Source organism: Bombina bombina, chromosome 4, assembly GCF_027579735.1.
Source record: "Bombina bombina isolate aBomBom1 chromosome 4, aBomBom1.pri, whole genome shotgun sequence".
Classification (NCBI taxonomy): domain Eukaryota; kingdom Metazoa; phylum Chordata; class Amphibia; order Anura; family Bombinatoridae; genus Bombina; species Bombina bombina.
This window is the reverse complement of record NC_069502.1, coordinates 762,933,740-762,945,780: the sequence shown is the minus strand read 5'-3', so window position 1 is coordinate 762,945,780 and position 12,041 is coordinate 762,933,740. Positions and strand designations below refer to the sequence as shown.

The following is a 12,041-nucleotide window of genomic DNA, read 5'->3' as shown; positions in this document are numbered from 1 at the left end:
CCATTCGGATTAGCCACTGCTCCAAGAATTTTCACAAAGGTACTAGGGTCCCTTCTAGCGGTGCTACGTCCAAGGGGCATTGCGGTAGTACCTTACTTGGACGACATACTGATTCAAGCGTCGTCCCTACCACAAGCAAAGGCTCATACGGACATTGTCCTGGCCTTTCTCAGATCTCACGGGTGGAAAGTGAACGTAGAAAAAAGTTCTCTATCTCCGTCAACAAGAGTTCCCTTCTTGGGAACAATAATAGACTCCTTAGAAATGAGGATTTTTCTGACAGAGGCCAGAAAATCAAAACTTCTAAGCTCTTGTCAAGTACTTCATTCTGTTCCTCTTCCTTCCATAGCGCAGTGCATGGAAGTAATAGGTTTGATGGTCGCGGCAATGGACATAGTTCCTTTTGCGCGAATTCATCTGAGACCATTACAACTGTGCATGCTCAGTCAGTGGAATGGGGATTATACAGACTTGTCTCCGACGATACAAGTAGATCAGAGGACCAGAGATTCACTCCGTTGGTGGCTGACCCTGGACAACCTGTCACAGGGGATGAGCTTCCGCAGACCAGAGTGGGTCATTGTCACGACCGACGCCAGTCTGGTGGGCTGGGGCGCGGTCTGGGAACTCCTGAAAGCTCAGGGTCTTTGGTCTCGGGAAGAATCTCTTCTCCCGATAAATATTCTGGAACTGAGAGCGATATTCAATGCTCTCAAGGCTTGGCCTCAGCTAGCAAAGGCCAAATTCATACGGTTTCAATCGGACAACATGACGACTGTTGCGTATATCAACCATCAGGGGGGAACAAGGAGTTCCATGGCGATGGAAGAAGTGACCAAAATCATTTAGTGGGCGGAGACTCACTCCTGCCACTTGTCTGCAATCCACATCCCAGGAGTGGAAAATTGGGAAGCGGATTTTCTGAGTCGTCAGACATTTCATCCGGGGGAGTGGGAACTCCATCCGGAAATCTTTGCCCAAATTATTCAATTGTGGGGCATTCCAGACATGGATCTGATGGCCTCTCGTCAGAACTTCAAGGTTCCTTGCTACGGGTCCAGATCCAGGGATCCCAAGGCGACTCTAGTAGATGCACTAGTAGCACCTTGGACCTTCAACCTAGCTTATGTATTCCCACCGTTTCCTCTCATCCCCAGGCTGGTAGCCAGGATCAATCAGGAGAGGGCATCGGTGATCTTGATAGCTCCTGCGTGGCCACGCAGGACTTGGTATGCAGACCTGGTGAATATGTCATCGGCTCCACCATGGAAGCTACCTTTGAGACGGGACCTTCTTGTTCAAGGTCCGTTCGAACATCCGAATCTGGCCTCACTCCAACTGACTGCTTGGAGATTGAACGCTTGATTTTATCAAAGCGAGGGTTCTCAGATTCTGTCATTGATACTCTTGTTCAGGCCAGAAAGCCTGTAACTAGAAAAATCTACCATAAAATATGGAAAAAATATATCTGTTGGTGTGAATCTAAAGGATTCCCATGGAACAAGATAAAAATTCCTAAGATTATATCCTTTCTTCAAGAAGGTTTGGAGACAGGATTATCTGCAAGTTCTTTGAAGGGACAGATTTCTGCTTTATCTGTTTCTCCAACATAGGTGTGTCCGGTCCACGGCGTCATCCTTACTTGTGGGATATTCTCTTCCCCAACAGGAAATGGCAAAGAGCCCAGCAAAGCTGGTCACATGATCCCTCCTAGGCTCCGCCTACCCCAGTCATTCTCTTTGCCGTTGTACAGGCAACATCTCCACGGAGATGGCTTAGAGTTTTTTAGTGTTTAACTGTAGTTTTTCATTATTCAATCAAGAGTTTGTTATTTTCAAATAGTGCTGGTACGTACTATTTACTCAGAAACAGAAAAGAGATGAAGAATTCTGTTTGTATGAGGAAAATGATTTTAGCAACCGTAACTAAAATCCATGGCTGTTCCACACAGGACTGTTGAGAGCATTAACTTCAGTTGGGGGAACAGTTTGCAGTCTTTGCTGCTTGAGGTATGACACATTCTAACAAGACGATGTAATGCTGGAAGCTGTCATTTTCCCTATGGGATCCGGTAAGCCATGTTTATTACGATTGTAAATAAGGGCTTCACAAGGGCTTATTTAGACTGTAGACATTTTTTGGGCTAAATCGATTGATATTAACACTTATTTAGCCTTGAGGAATCATTTATTCTGGGTATTTTGATATAATAATATCGGCAGGCACTGTTTTAGACACCTTATTCTTTAGGGGCTTTCCCAAAGCATAGGCAGGGTCTCATTTTCGCGCCGGTGTTGCGCACTTGTTTTTGAGAGGCATGGCATGCAGTCGCATGTGAGAGGAGCTCTGATACTTATAAAAGACTTCTGAAGGCATCATTTGGTATCGTATTCCCCTTGGGTTTGGTTGGGTCTCAGCAAAGCAGATACCAGGGACTGTAAAGGGGTTAAAGCTTAAAACGGCTCCGGTTCCGTTATTTTAAGGGTTAAAGCTTCCAAATTTGGTGTGCAATATTTTCAAGGCTTTAAGACACTGTGGTGAAAGTTTGGTGAATTTTGAACAATTCCTTCATGTTTTTTCGCAATTGCAGTAATAAAGTGTGTTCAGTTTAAAATTTAAAGTGACAGTAACGGTTTTATTTCAAAACGTTTTTTGTACTTTCTTATCAAGTTTATGCCTGTTTAACATGTCTGAACTACCAGATAGACTGTGTTCTGAATGTGGGGAAGCCAGAATTCCTATTCATTTAAATAAATGTGATTTATGTGATAATGACAATGATGCCCAAGATGATTCCTCAAGTGAGGGGAGTAAGCATGGTACTGCATCATTCCCTCCTTCGTCTACACGAGTCTTGCCCACTCAGGAGGCCCCTAGTACATCTAGCGCGCCAATACTCCTTACTATGCAACAATTAACGGCTGTAATGGATAATTCTGTCAAAAACATTTTAGCCAAAATGAACCCTGTTCAGCGTAAGCGTGGATGCTCTGTTTTAGTTACTGAAGAGCATGACGACGCTGATATTAATATCTCTGAAGGGCCCCTAACCCAATCTGAGGGGGCCAGGGAGGTTTTGTCTGAGGGAGAAATTACTGATTTAGGGAATATTTCTCAGCAGGCTGAATCTGATGTGATTACTTTTAAATTTAAATTGGAACATCTCCGCATTTTGCTTAAGGAGGTATTATCCACTCTGGATGATTGTGAAAATTTGGTCATCCCAGAGAAACTATGTAAAATGGACAAGTTCCTAGAGGTGCCGGGGCTCCCAGAAGCTTTCCTATACCCAAGCGGGTGGCGGACATTGTTAATAAAGAATGGGAAAGGCCCGGTATTCCTTTCGTCCCTCCCCCCATATTTAAAAAATTGTTTCCAATGGTCGACCCCAGAAAGGACTTATGGCAGTCAGTCCCCAAGGTCGAGGGAGCGGTTTCTACTTTAAACAAACGCACCACTATTCCCATAGAGGATAGTTGTGCTTTCAAAGATCCTATGGATAAAAAATTAGAAGGTTTGCTTAAAAAGATGTTTGTTCAGCAGGGTTACCTTCTACAACCCATTTCATGCATTGTCCCTGTCACTACAGCCGCATATTTCTGGTTTGATGAACTGATTAAGGTGCTCGATAGTGACTCGCCTCCTTATGAGGAGATTATGGACAGAGTCAATGCTCTCAAATTGGCTAATTCTTTCACTCTTGACGCCTCTTTGCAATTGGCTAAGTTAGCGGCTAAGAATTCTGGGTTTGCTATTGTGGCGCGCAGAGCGCTTTGGTTGAAATCTTGGTCGGCTGATGCGTCTTCCAAGAACAAGCTACTAAACATTCCTTTCAAGGGGAAAACGCTGTTTGGTCCTGACTTGAAAGAGATTATCTCTGATATCACTGGGGGTAAGGGCCATGCCCTTCCTCAGGATCGGCCTTTCAAGGCAAAAAATAGACCTAATTTTCGTCCCTTTCGTAAAAACGGACCAGCCCAAGGTGCTACGTCCTCTAAGCAAGAAGGTAATACTTCTCAGGCCAAGCCAGCTTGGAGACCAATGCAAGGCTGGAACAAGGGAAAGCAGGCAAAGAAACTTGCCACTGCTACCAAGACAGCATGAAATATCGGCCCCCGATCCGGGACCGGATCTGGTGGGGGGCAGACTCTCTCTCTTCGCTCAGGCTTGGGCAAGAGATGTTCTGGATCCTTGGGCGCTAGAAATAGTCTCCCAGGGTTATCTTCTGGAATTCAAGGGACTTCCCCCAAGGGGAAGGTTCCACAGGTCTCAGTTGTCTTCAGACCACATAAAAAGACAGGCGTTCTTACTTTGCGTAGAAGACCTGTTAAAAATGGGAGTGATTCATCCTGTTCCATTGAGAGAACAAGGGATGGGGTTCTACTCCAATCTGTTCATAGTTCCCAAAAAAGAGGGAACATTCAGACCAATCCTAGATCTCAAGATCTTAAACAAATTTCTCAAGGTCCCATCTTTCAAGATGGAAACCATTCGAACTATCCTTCCTTCCATCCAGGAAGGTCAATTCATGACCACGGTGGATTTAAAGGATGCGTATCTACATATTCCTATCCACAAGGAACATCATCGGTTCCTAAGGTTTGCATTCCTGGACAAACATTACCAGTTCGTGGCGCTTCCTTTCGGATTAGCCACTGCTCCAAGGATTTTCACAAAGGTACTAGGGTCCCTTCTAGCTGTGCTAAGACCAAGGGGCATTGCAGTAGTACCTTACCTGGACGACATTCTAATTCAAGCGTCGTCCCTCCCTCGAGCAAAGGCTCACACGGACATCGTCCTGGCCTTTCTCAGATCGCACGGCTGGAAAGTGAACGTGGAAAAGAGTTCTCTATCCCCGTCAACAAGGGTTCCCTTCTTGGGAACAATTATAGACTCCTCAGAAATGAGGATTTTTCTAACAGAGGCCAGAAAGACAAAGCTCCTGGACTCTTGTCGAATACTTCATTCCGTTCCTCTTCCTTCCGTAGCTCAGTGCATGGAAGTGATCGGGTTGATGGTAGCGGCAATGGACATAGTTCCTTTTGCGCGCATTCATCTAAGACCGTTACAACTGTGCATGCTCAGTCAGTGGAATGGGGACTATACAGACTTGTCTCCAAAGATACAAGTAAATCAGAGGACCAGAGACTCACTCCGTTGGTGGCTGTCCCTGGACAACCTGTCACGAGGGATGACATTCCACAGACCAGAGTGGGTCATTGTCACGACCGACGCCAGTCTGATGGGCTGGGGCGCGGTCTGGGGATCCCTGAAAGCTCAGGGTCTTTGGTCTCGGGAAGAATCTCTTCTACCGATAAATATTCTGGAACTGAGAGCGATATTCAATGCTCTCAAGGCTTGGCCTCAGCTAGCGAGGACCAAGTTCATACGGTTTCAATCAGACAACATGACGACTGTTGCGTATATCAACCATCAGGGGGGAACAAGGAGTTCCCTAGCGATGGAAGAAGTGACCAAGATCATTCTATGGGCGGAGTCTCACTCCTGCCACCTGTCTGCTATCCACATCCCGGGAGTGGAAAATTGGGAAGCGGATTTTCTGAGTCGTCAGACATTGCATCCGGGGGAGTGGGAACTCCATCCGGAAATCTTTGCCCAAGTCACTCAACTTTGGGGCATTCCAGACATGGATCTGATGGCCTCTCGTCAGAACTTCAAAGTTCCTTGCTACGGGTCCAGATCCAGGGATCCCAAGGCGGCTCTAGTGGATGCACTAGTAGCACCTTGGACCTTCAAACTAGCTTATGTGTTCCCGCCGTTTCCTCTCATCCCCAGGCTGGTAGCCAGGATCAATCAGGAGAGGGCGTCGGTGATCTTGATAGCTCCTGCGTGGCCACGCAGGACTTGGTATGCAGATCTGGTGAATATGTCATCGGCTCCACCTTGGAAGCTACCTTTGAGACGAGACCTTCTTGTTCAGGGTCCGTTCGAACATCCGAATCTGGTTTCACTCCAGCTGACTGCTTGGAGATTGAACGCTTGATTTTATCGAAGCGAGGTTTCTCAGATTCTGTTATCGATACTCTTGTTCAGGCCAGAAAGCCTGTAACTAGAAAGATTTACCATAAAATTTGGAAAAAATATATCTGTTGGTGTGAATCTAAAGGATTCCCTTGGGACAAGGTTAAGATTCCTAGGATTCTATCCTTCCTTCAAGAAGGATTGGAAAAAGGATTATCGGCAAGTTCCCTGAAGGGACAGATTTCTGCCTTGTCGGTGTTACTTCACAAAAAACTGGCAGCTGTGCCAGATGTTCAAGCCTTTGTTCAGGCTCTGGTTAGAATCAAGCCTGTTTACAAACCTTTGACTCCTCCTTGGAGTCTCAATTTAGTTCTTTCAGTTCTTCAGGGGGTTCCGTTTGAACCCTTACATTCCGTTGATATTAAGTTATTATCTTGGAAAGTTTTGTTTTTAGTTGCAATTTCTTCTGCTAGAAGAGTTTCAGAATTATCTGCTCTGCAGTGTTCTCCTCCTTATCTGGTGTTCCATGCAGATAAGGTGGTTTTACGTACTAAACCTGGTTTTCTTCCAAAAGTTGTTTCTAACAAAAACATTAACCAGGAGATTATCGTACCTTCTCTGTGTCCGAAACCAGTTTCAAAGAAGGAACGCTTGTTGCACAATTTGGATGTTGTTCGCGCTCTAAAATTCTATTTAGATGCTACAAAGGATTTTAGACAAACATCTTCCCTGTTTGTTGTTTATTCAGGTAAAAGGAGAGGTCAAAAAGCAACTTCTACCTCTCTCTCTTTTTGGATTAAAAGCATCATCAGATTGGCTTACGAGACTGCCGGACGGCAGCCTCCCGAAAGAATCACGGCTCATTCCACTAGGGCTGTGGCTTCCACATGGGCCTTCAAGAACGAGGCTTCTGTTGATCAGATATGTAGGGCAGCGACTTGGTCTTCACTGCACACTTTTACAAAATTTTACAAGTTTGATACTTTTGCTTCTTCTGAGGCTATTTTTGGGAGAAAGGTTTTGCAAGCCGTGGTGCCTTCCATTTAGGTGACCTGATTTGCTCCCTCCCTTCATCCGTGTCCTAAAGCTTTGGTATTGGTTCCCACAAGTAAGGATGACGCCGTGGACCGGACACACCTATGTTGGAGAAAACAGAATTTATGTTTACCTGATAAATTTCTTTCTCCAACGGTGTGTCCGGTCCACGGCCCGCCCTGGTTTTTTAATCAGGTCTGATAATTTATTTTCTTTAACTACAGTCACCACGGTACCATATGGTTTCTCCTATGCTATTATTCCTCCTTAACGTCGGTCGAATGACTGGGGTAGGCGGAGCCTAGGAGGGATCATGTGACCAGCTTTGCTGGGCTCTTTGCCATTTCCTGTTGGGGAAGAGAATATCCCACAAGTAAGGATGACGCCGTGGACCGGACACACCGTTGGAGAAAGAAATTTATCAGGTAAACATAAATTCTGTTTTTACTTCACAAAAAGCTGGCGGCTGTGCCAGATGTTCAAGCTTTTGTTCAGGCTCTGGTTAGAATCAAGCCTGTTTACAAACCTTTGATTCCTCCTTGGAGTCTCAATTTAGTTCTTTCAGTTCTTCAGGGGGTTCCGTTTGAACCCTTACATTCCGTAGATATTGTTATTATCTTGGAAAGTTTTGTTTTTGGTTGCAATTTCTTCTGCTAAAAGAGTTTCAGAGTTATCTGCTCTGCAGTGTTCTCCTCCTTATCTGGTGTTCCATGCAGATAAGGTGGTTTTGCGTACTAAACCTGGTTTTCTTCCGAAAGTTGTTTCTAACAAAAACATTAACCAGGAGATAGTCGTGCCTTCTTTGTGTCCGAATCCAGTTTCAAAGAAGGAACGTTTGTTGCACAATTTGGATGTAGTTCGTGTTCTAAAATTCTATTTAGATGCTACAAAGGATTTCAGACAAACATCTTCCTTGTTTGTTGTTTATTCTGGTAAAAGGAGAGGTCAAAAAGCAACTTCTACCTCTCTCTCTTTTTGGCTTAAAAGCATCATCAGATTGGCTTACGAGACTGCCGGACGGCAGCCTCCTGAAAGAATCACAGCTCATTCCACTAGGGCCGTGGCTTCCACATGGGCCTTCAAGAACGAGGCTTCTGTTGATCAGATATGTAAGGCAGCGACTTGGTCTTCACTGCACACTTTTACTAAATTTTACAAATTTGATACTTTTGCTTCTTCTGAGGCTATTTTTGGGAGAAAGGTTTTGCAAGCCGTGGTGCCTTCCATCTAGGTGACCTGATTTGCTCCCTCCCATCATCCGTGTCCTAAAGCTTTGGTATTGGTTCCCACAAGTAAGGATGACGCCGTGGACCGGACACACCTATGTTGGAGAAAACAGAATTTATGTTTACCTGATAAATTACTTTCTCCAACGGTGTGTCCGGTCCACGGCCCGCCCTGGTTTTTTAATCAGGTCTGATAATTTATTTTCTTTAACTACAGTCACCACGGTATCATATGGTTTCTCCTATGCAAATATTCCTCCTTTACGTCGGTCGAATGACTGGGGAAGGCGGAGCCTAGGAGGGATCATGTGACCAGCTTTGCTGGGCTCTTTGCCATTTCCTGTTGGGGAAGAGAATATCCCACAAGTAAGGATGACGCCGTGGACCGGACACACCGTTGGAGAAAGTAATTTATCAGGTAAACATAAATTCTGGTTTTTTTTCCTGAGATAAGAGTGGTTACTGATACCTGCTACATCACTAATTTCCCACTGGTTGCAGCCATCTGATTGGGCAGAATCTTTGGACACTGGTCAGCTTTTGATGTGCATTAACAATCATGCCCAAATGAGTGTTCTCAGGTTAAACCAAAAAACAGCATTTGTGGTTCGATGCTGCTCTCGCAAACGAGGTCCTGCATGATCACTCAGTTTGTTATAGAGTAGGACCTCCTCTGCAAACTTGTATATTTTATCTGCATATTTGTATGTACATAGCCAACATATTAAAAAGAAATTGATCCTCTTTGTTTAAACTTGAAAAATCACTGTGAATAAGAGCACTGTATTTTATTTTGTTTTAAAATTTACATTGTCAAAAAAAAATAATTGTTTTTTTGGTTGTAGGTATCCAAGGCAGCAGCTGACTTGATGGCGTACTGCGATGCTCACATTAGAGAAGACCCCCTTATTCTTCCAGTGCCTGCTTCAGAAAATCCTTTTCGGGAGAAGAAATTTTTTTGTACTATTCTTTGAATTTGTATTGTTTTGAATATAAATAGATATTATGCATGCCATTTAGAATAACTGAACTTTTACAGGGTTATTGACAATTGAAACTAATAGTTTCAATGTTTCTAGAAGCACAACGCATTTCGCTGAACCTGAGTGACTGTTTGTATGTATGTCGCTCAAGAAGATCCCTTAGTAATCATTGCCCTGAGTCATTTTCATAAAATTAGAAGTAGAAGCATGCAATTATACATATACTACCAAGTATTCAGCAATAGGAAACACAAAATATGTTCCTTTTTAAATACCAGTTTGTATTTTCATTTTTTTAGTGTTAAGTATCAAAAAACAAATTCAAGTAAAAATTCAAAACACAATTCTATAGGTTTAAATTCTGACAATTTGATCTTATACTAAGCTATAGCTACAAGTGTAAATACACACACATACAATTTTTTAAGGTATTTGTCATTTTTGTTAAATTTGTAATTGCCAATTTTAGCGTTTCCTTTCCTAGGTAATCCTTACAGAATGCAATGTTATTCAATTGTATGAAATGTATCATTGTACTTTATTTATATTTATGAAGTTGAACAAAAAAAAAAAGTTTACAAAAAAGATGGTTTTGAAGTCATTATAAATGTCATTATTATAGGGATTTTTTTTGTAAAGTCATAGACTTCTGTATAAATATATGACTGTATTTTAAATGTACAAATTTATGGTCTACTTATTATAACCGTGCAAGAAAATAACGTTGTAGTGTTAACACCTCTAGTTTTTTTATATCTGCTACCACATGTATAAAACACAAAACAGCACTCTGCACTGCTCCTGAGCCACTGGTCTATATTTGCTAAGTAGGGTAATTTCTAGTAAAAATTATTATTCTATCCAGTCTATGTAAATGTTAAGATACATCTTTTTACTACTTTTGTTATTTTAGGAAGTCTGTAATGTGGAAAATCATAATAGGTTGGTGAGAAAGCTCTATAATATAACAATCTGTGTGGCTATAATCATTGAAGGAGTTGTAATATATACATAGCATTTTTCTGAGGGGGCTCAAAGTGCTTAAAGGAACATGAAACCCCAAATTTTTCTTTCACGATTTAGATAGAGAATCCAATTTTAAACATGTTTCCAATTTACTATTATCTAATTTGCTTTATTCTCTTGATATCTTTTGTAAGAAGAAACGGCAATGTATTGCTGGGAGCTAGTTAACACATTTGATGAGCCAAAAGCATGAGGCATATATTTGCAGCCACCAATCTGCAGCTCTCGAGCCTACCTAGTTATGCTTTTCAACAAAGGATATCAAGAGCACAAAACAAATTAGATAATAGAAATACATTTGGAAAGCGTTGTTTTTTTAATCACATGCTGTGTATCAAAGAAAAAATGGTTTCATGCCCCTTTAAGTGCAGTGTTTTTCAATTCCAGTTCTGAGGGCATGCTAACAGGCCATATATTTTTAGGGTATCTGAACTAGAACACAGTTAAAATGATCAGTTAATAACCTGTTTTCACCCAAAGTAATTCTCAAAATCTAACCTGTAAGTGTGGCCTGAGGACCAGAATTAAGAAACACTGCTTTAGTGCACCGCCATCAACTTAGCCTATTAAGGGACATGATACAAAAATGTTGAAGCTCTTGAAAATGATGCAGCATAGCTGTAAAAAGCTGACTAGAAAATATCACCTGAACATCTCTATGTAAAAATGGAAGATATTTTACCTCAAATATTCTAAGTATTCACACCCCACTGAAAAGAGACTTTAAGCAGCCAATCAGGATACTTGTCACAGGACTTGCAAGGAAGTGAACATCTAATATGTGCAGGCACATTTATGTTATTTTCCTATTCAGTTTAAGTATGTTTACTATGAAATCGCATAAGATTTAAGTGAAATCCCATGAGATCACCTCAAAGGTTAATCATTACCTCAGCACTGCTGATTGGCTATTGTGTTTTTTTTTCTCTTCAATTTACAGCTGAAGTATAACTGTTAACAGACCACTTACTCTGGTGAGCTGAATACATTTTGAGGTAAAATACCATCCCTTTTTAGATAGAGATGTTCAGGTGAGATTGTCTTGTCATCTTTTTACAGTTATGCTGCATCACTTTCAAGACATTTAGCTTATGAGTGTTATGTCCCTTTAGTGGAAGATAAAATGATGGAACATGTATTGTGACTAGACAATTAACTGTGCTGTAATTTTTTTCAGTGTTTTTCTATTATGCCGTTAATAATGTTAGTTTATTTTTTTTGTGCCTGAAAATATGAAGTAAAGTTCTTTAAATGTAAACTGAAACTAAAACAGCATTATCAGTTGTGTACTTCCTACAGATGCTCATAGTAATCATCATCTAATGGGAATTAAATGGAAATATCTACCAGCCATTATGAATTAACAGAATGCGCAATTTTATCCAGTGAACTTTAATAGGAAGTACCTGTCATCCAATGTATATTAGTAGGAAGTTCACAAGTGTTTTTGTTTGTTTCATCATGTTATGCCAATTAAATTAAAAATTAAACTCCCATGATTCAGGAAGAGCAAACGGCTTTCCAATTTACTTCTTTTAGCAAATTTGCTGTGTTCTCATGTTATGTGTCGAAAAGTAAACCTAGATAGGCTGATGGGAGCTTAGGAGGGTGCACTGGCTTTTAGTATTCTAGATAAGAAGTGTTTGCAACTATGTATGACATTGCTATAAACATTGTTGCAAGCAGTGCTTCTGGATGGCTAAAGTACAGGCTCCTGAGTTATAGGATAGCTTTTTAACAAATGATATCAAGAGAACTAAGCAGAATTGATAATAAAAGTAAATTGGAA

At 41.7% G+C, this 12,041-nt stretch overlaps 1 protein-coding gene across 1 annotated transcript in view; it reads left to right on the top strand.

The window, feature by feature from the left end:
* The window catches only part of GNG4 (G protein subunit gamma 4), an 81,664-nt gene extending 70,142 nt beyond the window's left edge, over positions 1–11,522 (top strand). Inside the window, 1 exon segment of the mRNA XM_053711079.1 lies at positions 9,089–11,522. Within this exon segment, the coding sequence (XP_053567054.1) occupies positions 9,089–9,217 (129 nt within the window). The 3' untranslated portion in view covers positions 9,218–11,522.
* The last annotated feature ends 519 nt before the right edge of the window (positions 11,523–12,041 follow it).